Source organism: Gasterosteus aculeatus, chromosome 21 (genome assembly GCF_964276395.1).
Source record: "Gasterosteus aculeatus chromosome 21, fGasAcu3.hap1.1, whole genome shotgun sequence".
NCBI lineage: Eukaryota > Metazoa > Chordata > Actinopteri > Perciformes > Gasterosteidae > Gasterosteus > Gasterosteus aculeatus.
In genome coordinates, this window is record NC_135708.1 from 15,166,933 (window position 1) to 15,189,397 (window position 22,465).

The window sequence follows — 22,465 nt, forward strand, 5'->3', positions numbered from 1 at the left end:
GCACTCTGGCTCTATGTGGCTGCCCTCCGATGTCTCTGTATTCCTGTAACTCTTGTGTTTATGTTGGAAAGGTTCAATAGCCCATATTGATTTTTCTTAGATTAAAGCCATGTAGCTTCTATCTGTCCACTCAACTCACCGCCTCTCTGTTCCGTCGGCCATCCACATCCATATTTTAGTGTATGTAGTTGAATTGTGTTCATACAGACTTACCATTAGTGCTGCTCTTCATTGCACAAATGTAGTAAAGTAACCTGCTCCATAATTCTGAGGTTTCACCGATTCACCCAAGCTCCACCATGTTGGTGCTTCAAAATCAAATCAATATAACTGACAATTATTTTACAAATACTCTCTACCCTCCAGCGTCCAGTGTTGTCCTGTAATATACAGAGATCTTTTTGTTTAAACTAAAAAAACATTGACACCATGCCATGCCACACAGCTGCAGGAGAGCATCACCCCTGCAGCTAGCAGCTGTTAACACCACCCACGGGAAAAACTAGGAATCTAGGAAAAAGGGTGTGTGTGTGTGTGTGTGTGTGTGGAGTCTGATTGAACTTGTCTTTGATTAAATTAAGGGAACTTTATCTGCCGGATCTTAGGTGTAGTATCGGTAGCTCTGGAGTATTCAGAACATCAGGGTCAGGACACGATGTGTGTGTGTGTGTGTGTGTGTGTTTGTACAACAGACGAACAGCTGTTGTCACTCTGTTTCATGTGTAATGTCCTGCCCTTTGTAATCCTTTTGTCTGTGTAAGAGGCAGACGGAAAAAGCGGTCACTGGTTCGTCTCCTAGGAGATGGTGAACTGTGATGGAGAGGTGCACAAACTTGATACACTCACGCACACAGAACACATTCTATCCATTAAACAAATGCCTCTAACTTTGCACTCAGGCCACACAAGGGAAACAAAACAAAACTGAGAACAAGACAGGCCTCGACTTGAAGGTCAACCTTTTTCTTATTTTTAACTTCTCTAAAAGCTCTTACGGAAGCTCCTGGCTACAACCAGGCTTATCAATAACGTTCCCCGATCAATGCAGTTGACTGACAGACACGTCGGGGTTGCCAAGGTTTCTTGCCCTATTTTCTGGAGTGCTTGGTCTTTATATAGATGGCTGGATTAAAAGCCTCGGCCCGTTTTATAGGTGTGATGTGTGTGCAACCGATAATGGCCCACTTGGCCCCCTGAGCCCAAATGACGGTTTTTAATAGATCTTCAAGTGCTGCGATATTAAAACGCAAATTGAATGACGCTTTAATGTAACGCTGTGTAACCCTGTCACGTGAAAGAAATCATTGGCACACAAGTGATGTCTCTCCGCCTCCATCTGTCTGAATGTAAACAATGTGTTTAATCTCCTTTTTGTCTTCTTCTGCAGTACCACCAAGTATGGAATTCTCACCTTCCTACCTCGGTTCTTGTACGAGCAGATCAGGCGGGCGGCCAACGCCTTCTTCCTCTTCATCGCACTCATGCAGGTAAACTCTTACTCAGTGTGAGTCTGTGGCATTTCGGCTGTAGAGGCCGAATCCTCTTGAGGAGTTTTTTAATGTAACATTCCAGGATTTACCACTTGTCCAGCTATTTTGTAATAATGGATTATTGAGAGTTGTTTGTGAGACTGCAAAAGTTCTGACGTCATATCACAGGCTTGTGTCAGACTGAATATATCAATACGTATTTATTAAATATAATAAATGTACTAATTTGATGAATTAAAGATTGCGTGTTTTCTTTATTACTCATTTCCCTCACAACGTGAAGTCCTACAACAACTATTAGACCGTTTCTAGGCTGAAAAAATACATTTGATCATAGAAAGTAACCTCTTATCCAACTCTAGTCTCGACCTGATTAGTGAAAACAATATTCTTCTACAAAGATGGGAGGAGAAGAACGGCACTTGTTTCTTATCTTACTCATGAATAGTGGCACCACCTTCCATCACGGCTCTGTCGGCCCGTCAAAGAGACGTGATACAGCACACTCGTTTTACTCCACCGCCTTGTGCCATTATTGTGGTGTTGCATTGTGGAGGCTCTGAGCTCCTCGACAGGATTTCTGATCGCTGCCTCTCTACCTTCTGACCAGCAAATCCCCGACGTGTCGCCGACCGGTCGCTACACCACTCTGGTGCCGCTCATCTTCATCCTCACGGTGGCCGGCATCAAGGAGATCATAGAGGACTACGTGAGTAGCGCTGCCGCCGCCACCCGCTATATGAAGTTGCTCCTTTTTCCAAATGACAGGAAAGGAGGGCTGATGCATTCTTATCTGACGTAAACTGACGCGTCTTTATCCTTTTTTTTATTTTTTAGAAAAGACATAAAGCGGACAACACCGTGAACAATAAGAAGACGACAGGTAACGTCTGCGTGTCTGCGCCCGTTAGTCTGCACCGGTTCTGCGCACTGCCCCCCCGAGCGCGCTCCTGTCTATTTGTCTGGGTTTTGTTTTCCCTTTCACGGCCGGGTGAGCGGCTGTTGTCCGTCACTCACTGTGTCGCGGGCCCTCAGACAAAAAGTTTAGTCCCCATGAATACTGTACGAGTGCTGCTCTATAGGTTGACTGACGGATGTGTTGTCCCTGTCTCTCAGTGCTGCGCAGCGGAGCCTGGCAGACGATCATATGGAAACAGGTATCGCTGTCATGGCGGACTTCGTCTCTCTCACGCACTCATCACTCCTGTGCTTTGCCTTTTATCTCTCTACCGCGTCAGTTTCACAGTTCAGTTTAAACATACCTTCAACAGCAAAACATGAAAATGTGCCAGCTTGAGAGATGCATAAAAAAATGCAAATCCAACTAAATCAATAAAAGCATTTCAATAACGTAGATATAAAATAAGGCATAAAATGCTGCAAAGGCCAGAACAGTAATAAACTATTGGTATGTTTTTTTTCTTTAAATGAGGGATTAACATGAAAAGTGTTTTATTATTGGATTGTTTAATTTGCCTCAGAAGCTATATTTCTGTACAAGCTGTATATTTTCTCCTCTTATGACTTGGATGCAGGACTATATGTGCTCCACTCCCTGTTCCTACACTTTAGTCCCCCAGTATGTTTTTTGAGGATCGGTCTGTGCTTTGGATCCCTGACAGTAAAAACATACTCTTCCAAGTAGTATTTCTTTTATTAGGCCAGATAACAATTTCCAATATTTCACATAGACATGCGTTGTTGGTTTAAACATCAGGCTTTCTGCAGCTCATCAGAACTAATTTGCCTGATTTCATTTCACATGAAGCTTCATTCAGTGAATTCGCTACCTGTTTTTTCCCAGTATTTTGCACGATCACTGTATGTTCTTGTACAACAATGCATAACTGTGGCCTTGTTCTTGGATGTACTCATTAACTGAGTCCAGCTGTGTACAGCCATGCTCCAGCAGGTCAAATCAAACTTAGGTTCTTGTTTTGTCATGTAGAGAAGGAATGTAGCCCTCATGTTATTCAAGGTCAAAGAAGCTGGAATTTGTTCCAGCTTCCCCGTTGTTTCAATAATGTTTACATTAAACAAAGATGGTTACAAGTACTTTCCCAGAATGCCCTTTAATCAGAGAAGAACTCTGAACTCTGAAAATGTATTTTTTGCAAAAACTGCAGTTTTGTCAGGCTGATATTGAATGGCTTTTTATTCTCTTCTCTCATCCGTGTCTACATTCTTGCAGCCTGATCCAAAAAGTAAAAGCTATGCACTGCTGGGCTCACTGTCACTTTATCTGAAGTCTCTCTCTCTTTGTATATGATGCCTCTCGGTCGGTATCTTATTAACTGGCCTCTTGTCTCCCTCCCTTATATCTTCCCCTCACCCTCTGCCCTAACACCCCTCTTTTTCTTTGTCCCGACCTTATCCCTCCCTCTCCCTCCCTCTATCACGCTGTTGCACTGCTGCGTTCTGCCCACAAGGTGGCAGTAGGAGACATAGTGAAGGTAACCAATGGCCAGCACCTTCCAGCTGACATGGTCATTGTGTCCTCAAGGTTAGACCTCAGTGTGCATGGGTGTGCATGTTTGTGTGTGAGCACACATGTGCTTTTTAATATGTTTATCGGTTAACATTTCCGTTGTAGTTGTTTGTTGTGTATTAAACTACACTTTAAGGCTGCAACTAATGATGCACTTTCCTTATCAATCGATTTGCTAGTCTTTTGATTAATTGTTTCAATATATGAAAAAAGGTAGTGATTTAATTCAAATCGATATTTCAGGGATTTGTTTGAAATTTTATTAACTGTCATAAACCCAAAGTGTTCATATTAAAAAAAATTGTAAATTCATTAAAAAAGGCAATGAATATACAAATTTGAGAAGCAGATGTTTAACGTTATTACGGTAATTTTAAGAAAGACCACTGCTTAATTGTTCATTTGATATTCTAAGCGTCATTAACCGGTTTCTTGTCCATTGATTGGATCCATAATTTTTATTGCTACAACTGTCCTCTGCAGCGAGCCGCAGGCCATGTGTTACACTGAGACCTCCAACCTGGACGGAGAAACCAACCTGAAGATCAGACAGGTACGACCTTACCTCACAGATAAAGCCTGATCACATGTCTTGTTCTCTTTCATTTTGAACAGTTTCAGTAATGTACTTACTGTACGTAGTCCTGACCAGTCATATTTCATTTTCCCCAGGGTCTCTCGCTCACGGCCACTTTTCAGACCCTGGAGGATTTGATTGCGCTCTCTGGTCGCTTGGAGTGCGAAGAACCCAATAGACATCTGTATGACTTCACCGGCACACTGCGGCTGGAGAACCACAAGTGAGAAATACACACACACACGTAGGCTGTTATGCATTGACAAAAGTGTATTGTCAGTGTTTAGTGATGCATGATTTTTGTAAGTTAGTTTTTCCAACCGTCTCTCTTTTCAGACAAAACTATACAGCTCTTTTTATGTTTTATCGATTTAAAGATTTTCATCTGGTACAAAATGCATCGCATTTAGCAGACAATAAGTAACAGTAAAACCATTTTATAATTCTTTGTTCATTCAAAAGTTACCACAGGTTTTAAAAATTTCAAAAGTTTGCAACTTCCATCTGTATGCATTAAACAAACATGCAGGTTGTGTTAATTTATCATGTTTTCTTTTCCCTTGCTCCTCTCAGTCCAGCTCCTTTGGGTCCAGACCAGGTGTTGCTGCGCGGCGCCCAGCTCAGAAACACGCAGTGGGTTGTGGGAATTGTTGTCTACACTGGCCACGACTCCAAACTGATGCAGGTAAACCTGCATTCTGGTCTAAATACAACACAATGAATAATTTAGGGATTTTAACTTGAGGGATGTATTCATAACTGGGAGCACAATCCTTGTGATTAATGGCACAGTGTTTTGCCAAATTAGTTTTTTAATTATACATTTAATTATACAATTATACAAATTAAATATGTGAAGCAAAATAATTTTCCCAGAGAAAGTATTGCAACTCAACAAAACTGTGCCATCACGCAGCATCGCCTTGATGCGAGTGTCTTGGTGTTGTATTCATTCACCTGTCCACCCACCAGAACTCCACCAAGGCACCACTGAAGCGCTCTAATGTGGAGCGGGTGACCAACATGCAGATCCTGGTTTTGTTTGGCATCCTGCTCGTCATGGCCCTGATCAGCTCAGTGGGCGCGGCCATCTGGAACGACAAACACACCGAAGATTCCTGCTGGTACCTGTCCAGGGCTGGTGAGGACACACGCACGCACCTATTGCATTTCACAACCAGTGGCGCAAGTCTCCCAACGGTAATGGTTTGGCAAAAATACGCATTTTACAGGCTAGTGAATAAGTTGACTTTGTGTGTTTTGTCTAGGTGACATTTCCACTAACTTTGCATATAACCTGCTGACATTCATCATCCTATACAACAACCTGATCCCCATCAGCCTGCTGGTCACTCTGGAAGTGGTCAAGTTTACACAGGCCCTCTTCATCAACTGGGTACGGGCCATAAGTGTGTTGTGATGCAGCTTTTTCCATCAACTTAGTGTATGTGTATATGTCAGATATTTCTGATTTCATTTAATTTGTTGTTGTTTTTTGTTGTTGTTGTTGTTGTTGTTTTTCTGCGACCAGGACATGGAGATGTACTACGCAGAGACAGACACGCCAGCCATGGCTCGAACGTCAAATCTCAATGAGGAACTGGGCCAGGTCAGTGTCCCCGCCCAACCCTCCTACCCCTTCATAACCCGTGGCTTACGGATGGGAATTAGGAATGCCCATGGTGACCCTTACAGACGCATCTATACACATCTGGTAAACACGCTGCGTTTACTCACATTACCTTTTTGTATTTTCCAGGTGAAGTATCTCTTTTCCGACAAGACTGGAACTCTGACCTGTAACATCATGCACTTCAAGAAGTGTACTATTGCGGGAATTACATATGGGTCAGTCATAATACCCATTTTCTTTATTGTAAATTAATTATTGCCTGTTAGCTCTGCTTTTTAAAGGAGCCACCGCCTAAAATAAAATGAACTAAGACTGCCATTAAATGACTCTAAAAATGAAACTAGCAATGTGTCACACCAGAAACCTTATAATAATTTGCTCTTATTATTTCAAATAATTGAACTAACCAACTCATCAACTGATCCGTTTCCAACTTGCACTGCAGCCACTTTCCTGATCTTGACTGTGATCGTTCAATGGACGACTTCAGGTCGGTGACCTTCTCTTCTGATCCTCTCATACGTCTTCCCCTTTCTGATATTCTTCTCTCCATTTCAGCCTGTGTGCATGTTCTAAGAAACGAGTGCAATGTTTATACTTTCATCAGAATAAGAAAACTAAAAGTGTAATTATTTTTTAGCTTGCTGTGTTAAATGAATGATTGCTCACTTCTTCTTTTTTTGACACAATGTTAAATTCCTTGCTAACTCTATACATCTGTATTTCTTGTCTCACAGCAATCTGCCGGCCAGCAGCACTAACTCTACAGAGTTTGACGACCCGACTCTCGTCCTAAACATTGAGAGCCATGTGGGTGCCTCTGGAGCTTTTCTCATTTTTCTGTATTTGAACCAAACCTACTCCTACAAAAACAAATAAAGGATGCTGTTAAACCTCCCGTCCTCTCTGTTTCTTTGTATTTAGCCAACATCCCCTCAGATCTGTGAGTTTCTGACGATGATGGCTGTGTGCCACACGGTGGTCCCGGAGCGAGAGGACAACCAGATCATCTACCAGGCCTCTTCTCCGGACGAAGGAGCACTAGTCAAAGGTGCAAAAGGGCTCGGTTTCGTCTTCACTGCAAGAACCCCTCATTCAGTCATCATTGAAGCTGTAAGTGTGAATTTATTTCTATCTGTGTGTGTTTTTAATTATTTACTGCTTATTGCAAAGAGCTGACATGGGCTGTTTTTTCTTTCAGAGAGAGAAAGAGATGATCTATGAGATCTTAAATGTGCTCGAGTTTTCAAGGTAGCCTAATAATTGTTCATCTCAGGCAATTAATGGCTGTGTAATATAAAACTGGCATGCGTTTTGAAACTAAGCCCGCTGCTTTCTTTGCAGTAACCGCAAACGCATGTCTGTGGTGGTCAGAACCCCCATTGGAAAGCTTCGGCTGTACTGCAAAGGAGCGGTATGTTCATCTCATTAAGTATTTCAACTCGCCAAGTGTCGTTTTCTATCAATGTTTTATCTGTTGTCTGTTTCGCAGGATAATGTCATCTTTGAGCGTCTGACTGAGGCGTCACAGTACAAAGAATTAACTCTTTCTCAGCTGGAACAGTTTGCTACTGAAGGTAAGAGGGAGGATACGCCATAGTTGAGTTTCTCTGTTTCCTTGATCTGTTTTCCATGATCGTGCTCATCGATTGGTTTTCTCCTCCTCCTCTTCCTCCTCTTCCCATCCGTCCAGGACTGAGGACCCTGTGTTTTGCATATGTGGACCTGGAGGAAGACGCCTACCAGGAGTGGCTGAAGGAATACAATCGTGTCAGCACGGTGCTCAAAGATCGCGCTCAGAAACTCGAGGAGTGTTATGAGCTACTCGAAAAGGTAAACACACCACCTCTTTCTCTGTGTGGGATGTCTGGAAGTCAAAGACTAGAGCTGTCTATTCTTCATGATTTCCGCTCAAACGAACACACACATCCTGTTTGCCAGCAGGTGGCAGAGTGGCCCCGTTGTTTTCCACGCTGCAGTAAACCCAACGTCCTTCATTACTCAGCATGAGTGTAAATATCAAGACAGAATCCCATTTTAGCGGAACGTGCAGAATGCTACTGCTCTTTCCTAAAGGGATGGCTTCACGGACATCTGGTGTTGGTCAGAAGGATGGCACTGACTGGGGACGATCAAACACATTATGCAGATGTTTCAGGCGGGGGGGGGATATTCAAGAGCCAAACTAATATGTGGGCAAACCGAAGAGTTGGAGTTGAGGGTCAAGGTGGGAAGAAGGTAAAGAGGAAGCAGTTGCAGGAGGAGGGGAGCTCAGACTGGGAGACCACGAGGGTAATTACCTTCACCAGTGTGCCAAAAGCCCCATAAAACCGGAGTCAACAACACAGCAGTGTAAACCTGTGTTTGTGTGTGCGTCTGAGTGTGTCTAATGGGGGTACACAATCATTTAAATGCTGAACAAATTAAAGCAAGGGAGGGGGGGGTGGGTGGATGACTTTTTGGCATGAAGACACAGTCGGTATCAAGGTTTAAAATGAGCTGCCGAACCAACTGAACTCGCTGGCATCGTTCTCATCCTCTAACTAGATACGGATGGTGTTCTCTAGAGAAAGAGCCTTCACATACAGCCGGGGAATGTTGCCCTAAATACTTTCCCTCTTTCGCCATATTTTGCTGTCACTGTCTTTTTCAAAATTGTATTTCTTAAATGATTTCTGTTCCGCCAACAGAACTTACTTCTCTTGGGCGCCACGGCCATAGAGGACCGTCTGCAGGCCGGCGTGCCAGAGACCATCGCCACCCTGATGAAAGCCGACATCAAGATCTGGGTCCTCACGGGAGACAAGCAGGAGACCGCCATCAACATAGGTGGGTTAGATGTGCCAGTGATGGCGGGGGAAGTCCCCTGGTCTCTGCAGCTGGTGTTTATTGAATAATACCCAGAAGAATAGGAGGCATTATGTGTGCCATTAAATGCCAGACAATTCTCAAAGCTCTGGGCGAAATACACCAGCGGTATGCAGCGTAGAGGAGACTTAAAGCTGGAGGAGGATGTCCACAAAAAACACACTTACAAATAAGCACTACATTTAGTTTAAACGTTCTGAAACTCTCTGTGCTGTGCAAATAGTTTTTTAGTTTTAACTCTCTTTTATGTGATACAACTGTAGTAGTGTGTACTGTACCTGTTTTGGTATTTAGAATGATAGTGAGTTAGTGGTTGGGCTTAGTTTAATTGGCGCATTACGTAGTTGTACGATGCACAACCGACTGCAATGAGAGACGTGATGATGGCCAGAGGCTGATGGAGGAGAATGGAGTCGGGTAGCTCTTTGAGAGAACTGAGCGGGACAGTTTTTTGTTTTTTTTTGTTTCATTTTTTTTCTCCACTAACCGAGACCGTAAACGAGACAATTGTTTCACCACAGTTTTGGGTTGGAGTACACCTAATCTCTCCCCCTCCCTTCTCCACATTCTCCACAACCCTCGGTTTCTGTTTCTCAGGTTACTCCTGTCGCCTGGTGACACACGGCATGTCCCTCATCATTGTCAACGAGGACTCTCTGGACGTGAGTAGGCCCTCTGCTTCCGCCCGCTGACCTCGTTGATTCCTGTCTTTGTACAGTATTGGGACTGTGTGTGAGGAGGGAGGGGGGGGGGGGGGTGTTAAGTGGTGGGGTCTTAAGCGAGTTACTGTGGGAACTAAGGTGTGGTCCACAGCCAGATTGGTGGGTGGGGCTCTTTGTGTGCTCACAGGTGGAGGTAATTAAAGTCTCTGGTGTCTCTTTTTCGGAGAAAGGGATGAGAAGCGAAGCGTAGTGAACGGCCACCTCTTTCCCCTCGGTCTTTATTCCCCCTCTCCATACGTCTCTTTTGCAGCTCTCATACACCGAACCTTTAAAGGGTCAGACCGTATTCTCACAGTGTTTGTGTCTCTTTTATCGAACGTATTTTAGGGCTCAGACTGAGTGTTTGTTAACGTGTACGTGTGTTCCTTTGGCTCTAAATTACATTTAGTTTAAATTAAATTTCTCGCTGGCTAAGTGGCTTCATTACTGTCATGTGTCGGTCTCTCTCTTTCACACACTTTCTGACTCACGTGTGTGTGTGTGTGTGTGTTTGTGTTTGTGTGCTTACACTCTAACCTTTGTAAACACGCACAGTGTGTTCACTTTTATGGAGTTTGTTTATATGTGGGGCAGGGGCAGATTAGGCCTCCATAAAGTTTAAGCGTCGGAACTGCGTGTGTGCTTGTGTGTATTTGTAGATGTGTGTTTGTGTGGTGTTGGTCCAAAGAGGGATTTTATTAGTCTATAGCATAATCAACACAGCAGTAAAGGCGTCTACGTGGTTAACGTTGCATCCTGTGTAGAAGATGTTAATGTTTGTCATCATCTAAAATTTCATTGCACAACTTTGCACCTCTAATAATGTTCCTTCACAACTTGGAGTAAAGGGAATGGTTATGATTTTACTGTACTGACGCACATCACAGTGGTGCCCGGCTGGTCAAAAGCCAGACAGCGTGCACAGTTCCCACAGACGCTGAGTAAACTGAGCTGGACAGGGTGAACATTTTATGTCAGGCCAAAGCAGGTAACTCTGCCTCCGAATTCCCTGTCGATTAGAACCAGAGGTTGGATGCTAATGGAGTTAGCAGTGTAAGTGGATCATTCTTAACATAGTTTGGAAGGCTTTTGCTGCTGCTCGGCCCTCCGTGTTTGGTCACCCGAGTTTCTCAGGGTCATAAAATACAGAGACAAGTTTTCAATAAATTAGTTTAGCGTTTTAGTCTGCTTTATCTAGTTCGCTGAAATGGTGTCAATATTGTATTTTTCTTTTTTTTAATGGACTGGTAAGTAATGTGTGGGAACCTTGCTTCACTGTCAATGTAGTCTGAGTCGGAGGATGAAACATTTAGTTCAAACAGGTGATCACGGTAAACAAGTTTTCTTTCATCTTCTTGCCCGGCTGTTATTGCTAGTACATATTTGAAATTCATCTGTATACGCTTCAATTGCAGCCAAAAGAAATCTTATGCCTATCTTGCTTGGGAAACTCTTTCCCAGGAATTGCAGGTTCTTCGGAGCATTTTTGCACCAACACGTTGGAAAAGGGAGCTTCCTCGGCTCATTCGCTAGAAAAATATTTCAAGCCAAAAAAAGTAAATTCTTCCAACGTTGAATGACGAGTAATGAGGCGGGATCTTTCAGCTGGAAAGGACGGCCAAAATAGACAGAATCATATAAAAAGTACACACTGCTGATATGTCCTTGAGTTTTTCTAACCCCGGGCTTATCGCTCAAGTCGTGGTGCAGACACATTTCTATATGGCACAGAGAGTCCAGGCAACGCAGCAACCAAGAGACAGTGACGAAAACGTACATTTGCAGCCTCTTAGACAGAAAATACACTAATGGCGTCCTACTCTCCATTTAAAAAAAACATCATGTTGATATATTCAGTTGCAGAGATGCCCGTCAATCAGGACCACTTCAGGGAGCTCTGGTCGTGTTTGTTGCAGATAAAAGCAACACCGTCTTCACTACACCGCTTATCTCGCACTTAAAATAGCTCACGTCGGCTCGTTTTGAAACGGTAACCCCCCGAATGTGAGTGTGGAGGCTGAGGGAGACAGAAGCTGCTTATCAAAATGTCACCTCGAGGTCGACCTCCTGACTCCGTTGGAACGAAGTCTGCCCGAACTCTCACTCTCTGTCGCACCCTTTTTCTTTTCTTTTTTCTTTTTTTATCGGCGTGTGAAGGCACATCTGTGGGGTTGATCTTGCGATCATTGTGCTTCACGTATGAGATGGACAATCTGGAGAGAGAAAGGAGGAGGGGGGGACCAGCCATGCGAGGCTGACGAGTGAGCTGTAACGCCATCTCCTTTTGGTGGAGCTCCTCGTCAAAACAAACCCAGCGAACGATGCCTCCTGGGTAAACGCTGCGAAAACCACTGAAGCTGCGACAAGCGGCATCTGTCACCTTGGCGTCACATGCCACACACACACACACACACGCACACACACACACACACAGACACAGACTGACACGCATCTGCGCCTTGTCTCTCTCAGTTTAGTCAGTACTGCTGGACTTGGCAAGCGTGAGAATGTAAAGTCTTCCTCATTTCCCCGCTCGCGTCGGTCCCTCTAGATCTGTCACGCACCCTATCAGCTTTCTCAAGCTGCAGCGGCACATGAGCAGCCGGATCCGCCTGGTAGTTCTGAATATACCGTATATCCAACTTTCCCACCATCCCCTTCTCTGCGTCACGCTGCCTGAGGTGCAACTCTAAAACAAACAGCATCTCTCTTCTGCTCATTAATCATCTTTACGCACACACTCATACTTTGTGCCTCAACTGGCATGCTCTATTCTTCTCTATTTTTCAATTTGAAATATATATATATATTTCCCACTCTTAACGGTCCATATGTCAATTTTTTTTCCTTTTCAGACAGCTGTGTGTGTGTGTGTGTGTGTGTGTGTGTGTGTGTGTGTGTGTTTCTGGCTCAGGCAGCAGAGGATGTGGGTGTTTGCACAGATGCACAGTCAGATAATTAAACGGTATATTAATCTCAGCGGTGGTGACAGAATCTGCACTTCAGATATGAGCATGTCTACTACACCCCCCCCTCTCTCTCTCTCTCTCTCTTCTTGGTTGCTCTTTCTTCCTTTTTGCTTTGTAACTTTTCCTATTTATCTTGTTTAGTGCTTTTTTGTATATGTTATACTCTCTACATACCTCCATCATGATAGAACAGCGATTGAGTTCTCTTTGAATGGAGACGGTAGCCTGGAACCGATCAACATTTGGCTTTCCGCCTTGCTCACTGTGTGCATTTATTTATATCTTATATGTGTGTGTGTGCTTTTCATGGTAAAGAATGCAATGAGAGAAGGTGACCTGTGATATCTCAAACCGCCTCCGGGCCCTTCCCATTTTGTGGTCCAAATATAAACCCGATAAAATTTCATGCAAAAGGACCTGTTAACATGGTTCACAAAGTTTGTGCGTGTGTTTTCGGCCTGTTCAGATGCGTATGAAAAATCAACATTTAGTTTGGAACACAACGCCGCTTGCTAGAGAGATCTGTCGTATTGCAAATGGGGCAATCAAAGAAATTTCCGCTTAGGTCTCCAGAAATAGCGGGTAATTTAGCGTGAGAATGAAGAAAGTTACAAAGTAATGGATGTTTCTTTGATCTAGTGTTTGTTCTCTTCGACAAAGTGTTAAAAGATCCCGGTGGACCTCGAGGCAGCCGTTTCTTTTCATGTTAAGGCGCCATTCCTTCTCATGATTATACAGTTGGGTCTGGGCCTGCTGTACTTCAGCAAAGGCCCGCCTGTTAGCTTTGAACGCTAACTAGGGTTTGTACCTTTAGTCACCTCGCTAATCCTCTACAGCTCCATGCAGATCCAGCCTGGTTATTATTCCGGGTTAGCTTAGCTGACGGGACGCTGAACTGTTTGTGTTCACTTGAGGGATTAAACCGTGTGTGATCCACTCTCTTGGGCCTTTTTTTTTTTTAAGATAATGAAAATGAAACGGGTTCATACACTTGTCAATTTCAGGCTCAACCACCGACTGAACCATCATTCTTGTTAGCACTTGTCATTTGCCCCTAAATGCCCCGTGCGAGACGCCAACACCCGCCGTCGCAAACCCGTGTTGTCGTGTGCTGGGTGTTTTCATGCGATCGTTCTCTTCACATGCGCGCTATCTGCTTTGTGTCCTGCCGCTTAGCTGGTTTTCATGTGCGTTCCACTGGAACGAGGCGAGGACACGCAGGGAAAAGTGGGTCTACGTCCACAGCCACCTGAGCAATTAGAGCGCTAACAGGCAACACTCATACACGCATACACGTGTTTTACTCCTCCAGTAAAAATGCAACCTGTAATCCAATTTAATCCTTTCATTATGTTTTTGTTTTCCTTTCCCCTGTTTGGGGAAAAAGGTGAATGCAAACAGGAATTCCGGCATACAAAGAAAAACACACGGCCTCAGGCTGAGAAAACAAGAGCGGGGAATTTTTTTTAGGGGGGGGGGGGGGGGAGAGGAGGGACACTTGTGTGCATAGCTATTTGGCAAGGAGAAGAGAGAGCGCATTGTTCTTATAATTGTGCTACATACGTGTGTGTGCGTGTGTGTGTGCGTTTGTTGTCTCCTGCACATGCTGACCGGTAGAGAGAGGGGTCGTCTCTCCGCGGGTCACTGGATTTTGAGGTCAGGCGGCCGCCAACAACCTGAGGGAACCTGTAGCTTCTCTTCTTCTTTTCAAATGTTTCAAAAAGGATTATTTGGGAGACAATTTTTTTTTTAATGGAACCCCCCCAAAAATGCTTCATTGAAAAGGAAGCACACAAGGAAAACATGATACATGTGGAACCATTTGGATGCTCTGTAACATTAGGATGCCATGGAAGTCATCATTTCAGTCGGTGGATGTGTTAGAACTCAGGTGTGTGTGTGTGTGTGTGTGTGTGTGTGTGTGTGTGTGTGTGTGTGTGTGCGCGGGCCTGACTGGTAGCTTGTAGCGTGCCTGCTCCTCCACATGGAATTCATTACTCTGTGGGATGTTTATTTTCTCTATTAATCCTTGTTCCTCTATTATCAAGAGCTCCATCAGAATTGCCCCCAAACTACTGCCTTGCAGGCGGAATGGCATTCATTCACACACACACACACACACACGCACACTCTTACTCTTTGCTGATAGATAGAATGCTCCATCTTCTTTTCCTCTAGATTTGTGTTGTCCATTGCTTATCTTCTCACTGTGGTGTGCTGCTGCTTTTGTGTAGTATATATTTCGCCCCCCCGGGACCCTTTTGTAACATCAGCGTTCTATCATGACGTCTAGAACAACGGTGGACTTTGTATCGGCATTCCTAATTGTTTAGTTTACACACAAGCAAATTCTTTCCCCAGATGAAAGCAGCTGCATGAAACCAGGAGCACATGTCTTCCATTTACCGCCAGGGGTTTTGACCTTTCAACAAGCGGTCTGCGCGTTGTGATGTCTGTATGTCTGTGTGTGTGTGTGTGTGTGTGTGTGTGTGTGTGTTTGTGTGTGTGTGTGTGTGTGATTTGTATTTTTCACCCGTTTTAAAAGGCCACATTATATCCCTAAAAACATAAAACGTGATGAGTCACCATTTTCTGGAGTTAATTTAAAAAATGGTGACGAGGTTCAGGGTTTCACTTCCTTATGAGCACTTAGGGGGCTTGTTAGTGAACGCATGTTTGAAAGTGTCTAATTGGTCTCTTTTGAAGGGGGGGGGGGGTGAAGATCATCTTGATTGTCTCCCTCCTCGAACGATGGAAGTAAACCCCAAATCGTGGTCCCTGTGTCCTTGCAGGCTACCCGCGCCTCTCTGACCGCTCACTGTTCGTCCCTGGGCGACTCTCTGAGGAAGGAGAACGAGCTGGCGCTGATCATCGACGGTCAGACGCTGAAGTACGCGCTCTCCTTCGAGCTCCGCCAGGCCTTCCTTGACTTGGCGTTATCCTGCAAGGCTGTCATCTGCTGCCGGTAGGGAAGATGCGCTCATTACACACAGACACACACACACATGCAGACACACACATTTCCTGTCTTATTGGCGCTTAAATCGTCTGAAAAAATGGTTGTAATATTTTAATCCAATTAGTTGTTGGTGCTGTTGATGAAATAATTTATATTCACAGCAAACCGCATTCAAATATTCACCAACTTGTTGTGATTAAAAGGAGTGTGGTAAAAGCCAAAAGTAATTTAGCAAGAAGTCTAGAAAATGTAATGTAGAGATGCCCAGCATCATTGTGCAAAGCAAGACAGAGGTGCTCCACACACACCCACACACACACACACACACACACACACACACACACACATTTTCACCTTCTAACATGGTTGTAAAGTTTGTCGGTTTCTCACAGTCAGCAAAGGAGCGAGGATGATGGCAGACGGTCCCGCTGCACGGCTGCATGGAAATGTCAGAGCCATGACTCACTGGTGGCACCCCGAGGAGCGGGCACTAGCACACACTCACGCACATTAACAAAATGCATTTCTGTTCACACAAAGTGCACTCTGTTCATACAATGTTTACTGCATGTTCCCTTTTTTGGTCATGTTGGCCTCAGCCCCAGCTGTGATGTTTAACAAAAGAGTTTCCACTCGTCCTGTGTCTCTGTGTGTGTGCGTGTGTGTGTTTAATAGTGCGCGTTCATGTGTGTGTGCGTAACCGGGTGGGGTTGGGGGGGGGGGGGTGTAATTGACTCCCATATCCGGAATCGGGTCTCACAGGCCCTGCAAACAGCCTCCAGCTTCCTTTCCTCCATCCTTAACCTCTCCCCTCTCTCTCTATATGTATATCTCTCCCTCCTCCGCTCCATACGTATCTCTCCATCTCGCTACCCTGTTTAGCGCTAAGTGTTTGTCGTTTGTGAACGCATGCAAAAGATCACACGTTCACACGTTTTGCAAGTGGAGAGGAGCGCAGCGGCCTGTTGATAAAGAGGCCTTTTTATTAGTGACACGGCTTGTTGTTGACAGATCTTCATCAGGAGTGTTCTGCTCCTCCTGAGCTTTTCCAAAAGGTCTGAATGTTTCAAATCTTTTTCTTCAGGAGCTCTGGTGTTTTTGTATTTTCCCAGTCTCATATTATGTTTTATTCTAAAGTTCAGCTGCTTATGTTTACACTATTTAACATTGAAAATGTTGTACTGGAACCATATTTCTTAAAGGTAGAAAGAGAGAAGAAAAGAAATCCAGATATAATATTGACTCTAGTAGATATTAGTATTTTGTACTGTAGATCAATGCTCCCCAACCATTCTGGTGCTCAGATCCTTTAATCTTAATGATCATTTGAGGCCCAATACGCCCCGACCCTCATGTTGTACTGTAGGGATCCAGTTGTGACTGTCGCAAAATACTTTTAATAAGGTGCTTGTACATAACAAGCTCTAGTCTTGACTTTTAAGTCTCTCCCCAACAGTACGTGTGTGATGTTCCACATTGAGAGAGAGAGTGTGTGTGTGTGTGCTTCGGCTGCACTCGTACGCATGGCTTCCTGACTTCACTGTGCGTCTGTTTATAGGAGGACTTGGGGGGCTGCTTATTTTCTGCTCGGTTCCACCGTGAAGAGCGCTCGGGGTTCCTTTCATCTCCCCGATGGCACTTTATACAATCCCAGACTCTGTTAGCCGCGTTCCAAGGCAACGGTAGAGCGAGCCGGCGAGAGACAAGTCGATCCCATCCTTCTGCGTCGACCACGGGGGCCAAGACACTCTCAGGGTTTCCCCCCTGGTGCGGAGGCGGGGGGGTTTGTATGTGTGTAAACTTGTGTGTTTTTGCACACGCCCGTGTATGAACACTTAGCAGACCACCCAGCTCTGTGATTTCAGTTTGACCGGGACATGATCCTTACGTATTTATAGAAGACAAACCGTCTTTCGGAGCCATTCTGTGTGTGTGTGTGTGTGTGTGAGTATCTTGTGTGTGAGCACCAATGAACGTGGGGATGTGAAGCTGTACTTGAGACACGCACACACCGTATTTGTAGTCAATTTATATGCGACTCCGCCTCTTTCTTGTAATATATATCATTTGACGTATTGTCCCGTGTTGAAAGTCAAATTACTATCAACTAATACATCACTGGGACTCGGCTAATTACAATCACCAGCAAAAGTAAATGTAAACCTTTTTAGACCAGGAGCGCGTCCTCGTACGCAGCACGTTCATGAAGCAGAGCTGAGGACAAATTCCCTGTGTGTCTTTCTAAAGCAAACTCCCAAACCCTAAGACCGCAAGACCCACAATCAGTTTGTGTCGTTCTTCCAATTGTCGGTGTGTGTGTGTGACCCGGTAATATGAGAAAAACAAATATCCACAGCTGTTCAGCAGTTGCACCATTACACCTGGCTGTCGTGTCTCGGTGGCCCCCGAGGAAAACCACTGTAATGGAGCCTCCCTCGGTCCTTCTAAGGATCAGTGAGACAGTAGTACCACTGGAAGCTCCCTGAATGTACACACACACACACACACACACTCCTTCTCCTTTCCTGATTGCTAGCATCTTGCTTTCTATCTCGGAATCTCACAGCGTTCCTTTTTTAATCGTCCCGCCTCTGGTGAAGCTGCATCTCCCTTTCCAACATCAACCAACCACGTCCATTTCTCTCCTTGCGCCCTCAGAGTGTCGCCGCTGCAGAAGTCCGAGATCGTGGACATGGTGAAGAAGCACGTGAAGGCGATCACGCTGGCGATCGGCGACGGTGCCAACGACGTGGGCATGATTCAGACGGCTCACGTCGGAGTGGGGATCAGTGGCAACGAGGGCATGCAGGCCACCAATTCCTCCGACTACTCCATAGCACAGGTGGGTGGGGAAGGGGGGGGGCGGGGGGATTCATGCGCATATGTTACAAACCTTTCATATGAACGTGGATAATGGATTTGTGCCTGGCTGTCCCCCTGCTCAAGTGTCTTAAGGCGGACACTTAATCTTTACCTGCTCACGCTACGGCTGTTGCTGACCTTTGACCTCCCTGGAGGAGTTGGGGGGCGGGTGGGGGGGCACCGGAGGAAGAGTTTACTTCCAGGGGTCACTCCAATATCAATACAAGGCTGGACATTGATAAGAATTAAAGAAAGAGTGTGTAAATGGTAAAAACTATTTAAAAATAAAAAGTAAAATGTATTTCATGCTCACATTTAAGCATGATTCACTCTTGTAAACGAGTAATAGTTCAATTAATTTCACTCAGACATTCTAAAAATTCTCATTTGAGAGCCCATTCGAACTGAGAACTGAGAACTGGTTTATTATTGACTTTGTTGCTTGAAAGGAGATTAGTGTCCTACAAAGAATGTCAAACCTTCTCTAGGGAATGAAATATCTCAGGACGTCACGCTGTTGGTCAGACAAAACAATCCGCCTGAGGACTTCCTCATGAGTTGCACGTATCCAGACATCTTGTGGACAAAAGAAATAAGCAAGAAGAAGAAGAAAGATTATTTGCAATCCGGTTATCCCTGTGACACGTAACAACACCTCAGTGAAATGAACACATTCATTATTTCGGGTCGTTTATCTTTTAGTATCTCATTCTTGCACCACCTGGACTCCTCTTGCTTCAACTTTCTCCCAGCCACATCCTTAATGTCAGTTACGTTTCCCCCTCCATCTCAAACATTCTTGTCAACTCTCTATTCTTTCTTCTAATTGTGATCGTAATAAGCGTCCTAATAAGTGTCCTCTGTTTCTTTCCCATGATTGGTAGTTCTCCTACCTGGAGAAGCTGCTATTGGTCCACGGGGCTTGGAGCTACAACCGTGTCACCAAGTGCATCCTCTACTGTTTCTACAAGAATGTGGTCCTCTATATTATCGAGGTAAGAGCTTCACTACCACACACTCCCTGTTTCTCACACACACACACAGTTACATTAACAGAGACGTTCTGCAGCTGTTTATCGACGCAGACTGACAGTGATGGACGACGTGCCCTTCTGGTGTCTGCTTTCTGTCTGTTTTGCACACACACATGCTACGAAAAAAAAACGTGTGTTTAGATCAGCAGTGGCAAGACCTTGGCTCCAAGGGTCTGTGTGTGTGTGTGTGTGTGTGTGTGTGTGTGTGTGTGTGTGTTTGTGTGTTTGTTGGATGAAGGGGCACACAGCAGCCCTGGCCTTTGGTATGAGGGGTATTCGTCAGCTGTGCTCCACCCCTCCGTCTCACATTAAGGATGCCAGCAGGTGCAGGTCCTCATGGGGGCCTACTGTCCCGCTCACACCACCACTCTGTGGGTGTGTTTCCATAATTATCTCACATGATTGGCTCCCCTGCAGGGCACTCAAGGCCAAAGGTCATAGACTGTCTCTGTCCACTTAGTGGAGACAGAATACGCGGAAAAGTGTGTGTGTGTGTGTGTGTGTGTTTGCTCCATCGTACGCCTCCAGGAATGCTACAACTCCCACCACCGGCCCCAAACATTTTCTCTATCTGACCATAGATCAGCCTACGTCACCTCTGTGTGTGTGCGGGTGGGGGAAGTGGGGGGTCAATAGTAAGACGTTAAAGAAGGTTTTCCCTCAGCCGTAATTGTTTTTAGTTCTTATATATCTAAAAATGATGTCCACAATTCCCCTCAATCAATCTGTCGTAATTAAAGTGCACTAAAACATGCACTAAAACGTTGTTTAAACAGCACACACGTTATTAGCAGCTTTGGACTTTTTGTCCAACTTTTTGTCCAACTTTTTGTCCACTTTTTGTCCACACCTCTCATCTGTCTCTTTGTGCCTCCAGCTGTGGTTCGCCTTCGTGAACGGCTTCTCCGGACAGATCCTATTCGAGCGCTGGTGCATCGGCCTCTACAACGTGGTGAGTACCTCGTCTCACCGCTCACCACTTCGTTTCTCCACTCTCTCACTCAGTCTGTTTTTTATTAGGTCAATGTCCCTCTCCTCTTATCCTAACCAATCTTAATTGTGTGCGTCTGGAGTTTTTCTTTTTTTCTTCGGGTGTACATACTGTATGTCTTAACTGCAGATGCCCTGTAAGGTTACCCCACTTTTAAAACCTTGTGGCGTTCCATAAATGCCGCCGCTGAAAAGAGCAGCGAGTTCCCAGTATGTTTATATGTATACACGGCGCTCTGTCATTATGTGATTAAATGGCTGGATCTCGTGTGTGTGATGCAGATATTTACTGCGCTGCCCCCGTTCACTCTGGGGATATTCGACCGGCCGTGCAGCCAGCAGAATATGCTCCGTTTCCCACAGCTCTACCGGATCACTCAGAATGCCGAGGGCTTCAACACCAAGGTACACACACACACACACACACACACACACACACACACACACACACACACACACCACGTGCTCTGTCTCTGACTTGTCATGGCATTGCAGCTCGCTTTGGGAGTGCCAAGTGATGCCTCCTGTTTGTTTGGGCTCCAGTGGGTAAATAAGAGGGGCAGAGGAGTCCGGGTATGTTTCCATGGCAACGTCTAATGAGATTCATAGGCCCAGAATAAGGAAGTCTTTCATTTTTAAAGGGTACACTAGGAGGGCACTTTTTGATGGCAAGAACACAGTGGAAGTTGTGTGCTACTGTGAGGGATTTCTGTTTTTGTATGTTTTTATGTGTGTGTGGGCACATATGTGCTTTGGCATTAACCTTCACTGACTCGTTTTCCACTCTGTTCTCTCTCTCTCTCTCTGTGTTTTTCAGGTGTTTTGGGGTACTTGTATCAATGCACTGATTCATTCCGTTATTCTCTTTTGGTTTCCACTCAAAATGTTGGAGCATGGTAAGTGACGTGCCAGAGTAACTTAACATTCAGAACTCTGCCCGGTTAGACTTTGGCATTAAGGTGCGTGTGTGTTCCCCACAGATTCCCCTTTCAGCGACGGTCAGGGAAATGACTACCTGTTTGTTGGGAACATGGTCTACACAGTAAGCATCATCCATCTATTACCTTTGTCTGTGTGTCTTTTCATTCATATTCAGTTTTTATATCCGTGTCCTTTTTGATTTTGCTCTACATATGCACAGTATTTGTGGACACGCCGGCACTGTGCTGCGTTACGCGTCTCTCCACTAAATCTCGTCTCGTCTAGCCAGTCTGTCTCCTCTCCACACTCATCCATCTCTCTTCTCCCTCCCCACTTCTCCATCCCACACTATTGATATCATTTTACCCCCCACTCTTACTTTTATTTGTTGTTGTTGTGTGCGTGTGTGTAGACGGCACAAGGTTGAGGGGGTCTGTAGCCTTTTAACAGACATTTCTTAGTTTATTGTACAACATTAATGTTTATTATCTCCTTCAGTCGCCAGAGACTTAACCCTGTTTCTCTCTTTTTATTTTATTTGCTCTCCTGTGTGCGTGTGTAGTATGTGGTAGTTACAGTATGTCTGAAAGCTGGAATGGAGACCACAGCTTGGACCAAGGTAAGAACATTAACACTTTCTAATATTCCACACCACATGTGCTGTGTTTTACTCAACCGTTGATGAATAAAGTGGGAGGGGGGTTCACTGTGTGAGGCCTTAATATTTAAGACCTGGGAAAGGAGGTTGCTTACATCACTCGACCCTCTCACTCATTGTTTTTCCACTGCTCATGTTTGATATTTCAAAATTATCCACTTACAATAGAGTCACTGTCCAAAAACTGTGTGAAAATTGTAATAGATTAAGACTGAAGAACATTCAAGTCAACGTGGGAAGCAGGTACAGGAGCTGAATGGACGCCGTTAGTACACAGCAAAGGAGAAATGCAGACCAGAAAACCGAGACAATCAT

At 44.8% G+C, this 22,465-nt stretch overlaps 1 protein-coding gene across 26 annotated transcripts in view; it reads left to right on the forward strand.

Annotated features, from left to right (window-relative positions):
- Positions 1-22,465, forward strand: part of atp8a2 (ATPase phospholipid transporting 8A2) — a 39,909-nt gene that overhangs the window by 9,965 nt on the left and 7,479 nt on the right. For 18 of the 26 annotated variants that reach the window (XR_013454269.1, XR_013454270.1, XR_013454271.1 and 15 more), the window contains 29 exons: positions 1,388-1,487; positions 2,101-2,199; positions 2,328-2,373; positions 2,607-2,647; positions 3,920-3,993; positions 4,462-4,531; positions 4,651-4,778; positions 5,129-5,240; positions 5,528-5,696; positions 5,824-5,951; positions 6,087-6,164; positions 6,315-6,403; positions 6,634-6,678; positions 6,926-6,998; positions 7,113-7,301; positions 7,390-7,439; positions 7,533-7,602; positions 7,681-7,765; positions 7,882-8,021; positions 8,879-9,017; positions 9,654-9,718; positions 15,519-15,691; positions 18,344-18,527; positions 19,432-19,542; positions 20,459-20,533; positions 20,854-20,976; positions 21,389-21,467; positions 21,552-21,613; positions 22,055-22,111. Coding sequence is in view for 20 of the 26 variants with exons in the window: in XM_078096585.1 (XP_077952711.1) it covers positions 1,388-1,487; positions 2,101-2,199; positions 2,328-2,373; positions 2,607-2,647; positions 3,920-3,993; positions 4,462-4,531; positions 4,651-4,778; positions 5,129-5,240; positions 5,528-5,696; positions 5,824-5,951; positions 6,087-6,164; positions 6,315-6,403; positions 6,634-6,678; positions 6,926-6,998; positions 7,113-7,301; positions 7,390-7,439; positions 7,533-7,602; positions 7,681-7,765; positions 7,882-8,021; positions 8,879-9,017; positions 9,654-9,718; positions 15,519-15,691; positions 18,344-18,527; positions 19,432-19,542; positions 20,459-20,533; positions 20,854-20,976; positions 21,389-21,467; positions 21,552-21,613; positions 22,055-22,111 (2,854 nt within the window). In the remaining 6 variants the exon portion in view is untranslated. Of the gene's footprint in view, positions 1-1,387; positions 1,488-2,100; positions 2,200-2,327; positions 2,374-2,606; positions 2,648-3,919; positions 3,994-4,461; positions 4,532-4,650; positions 4,779-5,128; positions 5,241-5,527; positions 5,697-5,823; positions 5,952-6,086; positions 6,165-6,314; positions 6,404-6,633; positions 6,679-6,925; positions 6,999-7,112; positions 7,302-7,389; positions 7,440-7,532; positions 7,603-7,680; positions 7,766-7,881; positions 8,022-8,878; positions 9,018-9,653; positions 9,719-15,518; positions 15,692-18,343; positions 18,528-19,431; positions 19,543-20,458; positions 20,534-20,853; positions 20,977-21,388; positions 21,468-21,551; positions 21,614-22,054; positions 22,112-22,465 lie in introns of those variants that run through there. The other 8 variants (XR_013454274.1, XR_013454272.1, XR_013454273.1 and 5 more) reach the window with 3 other exon arrangements.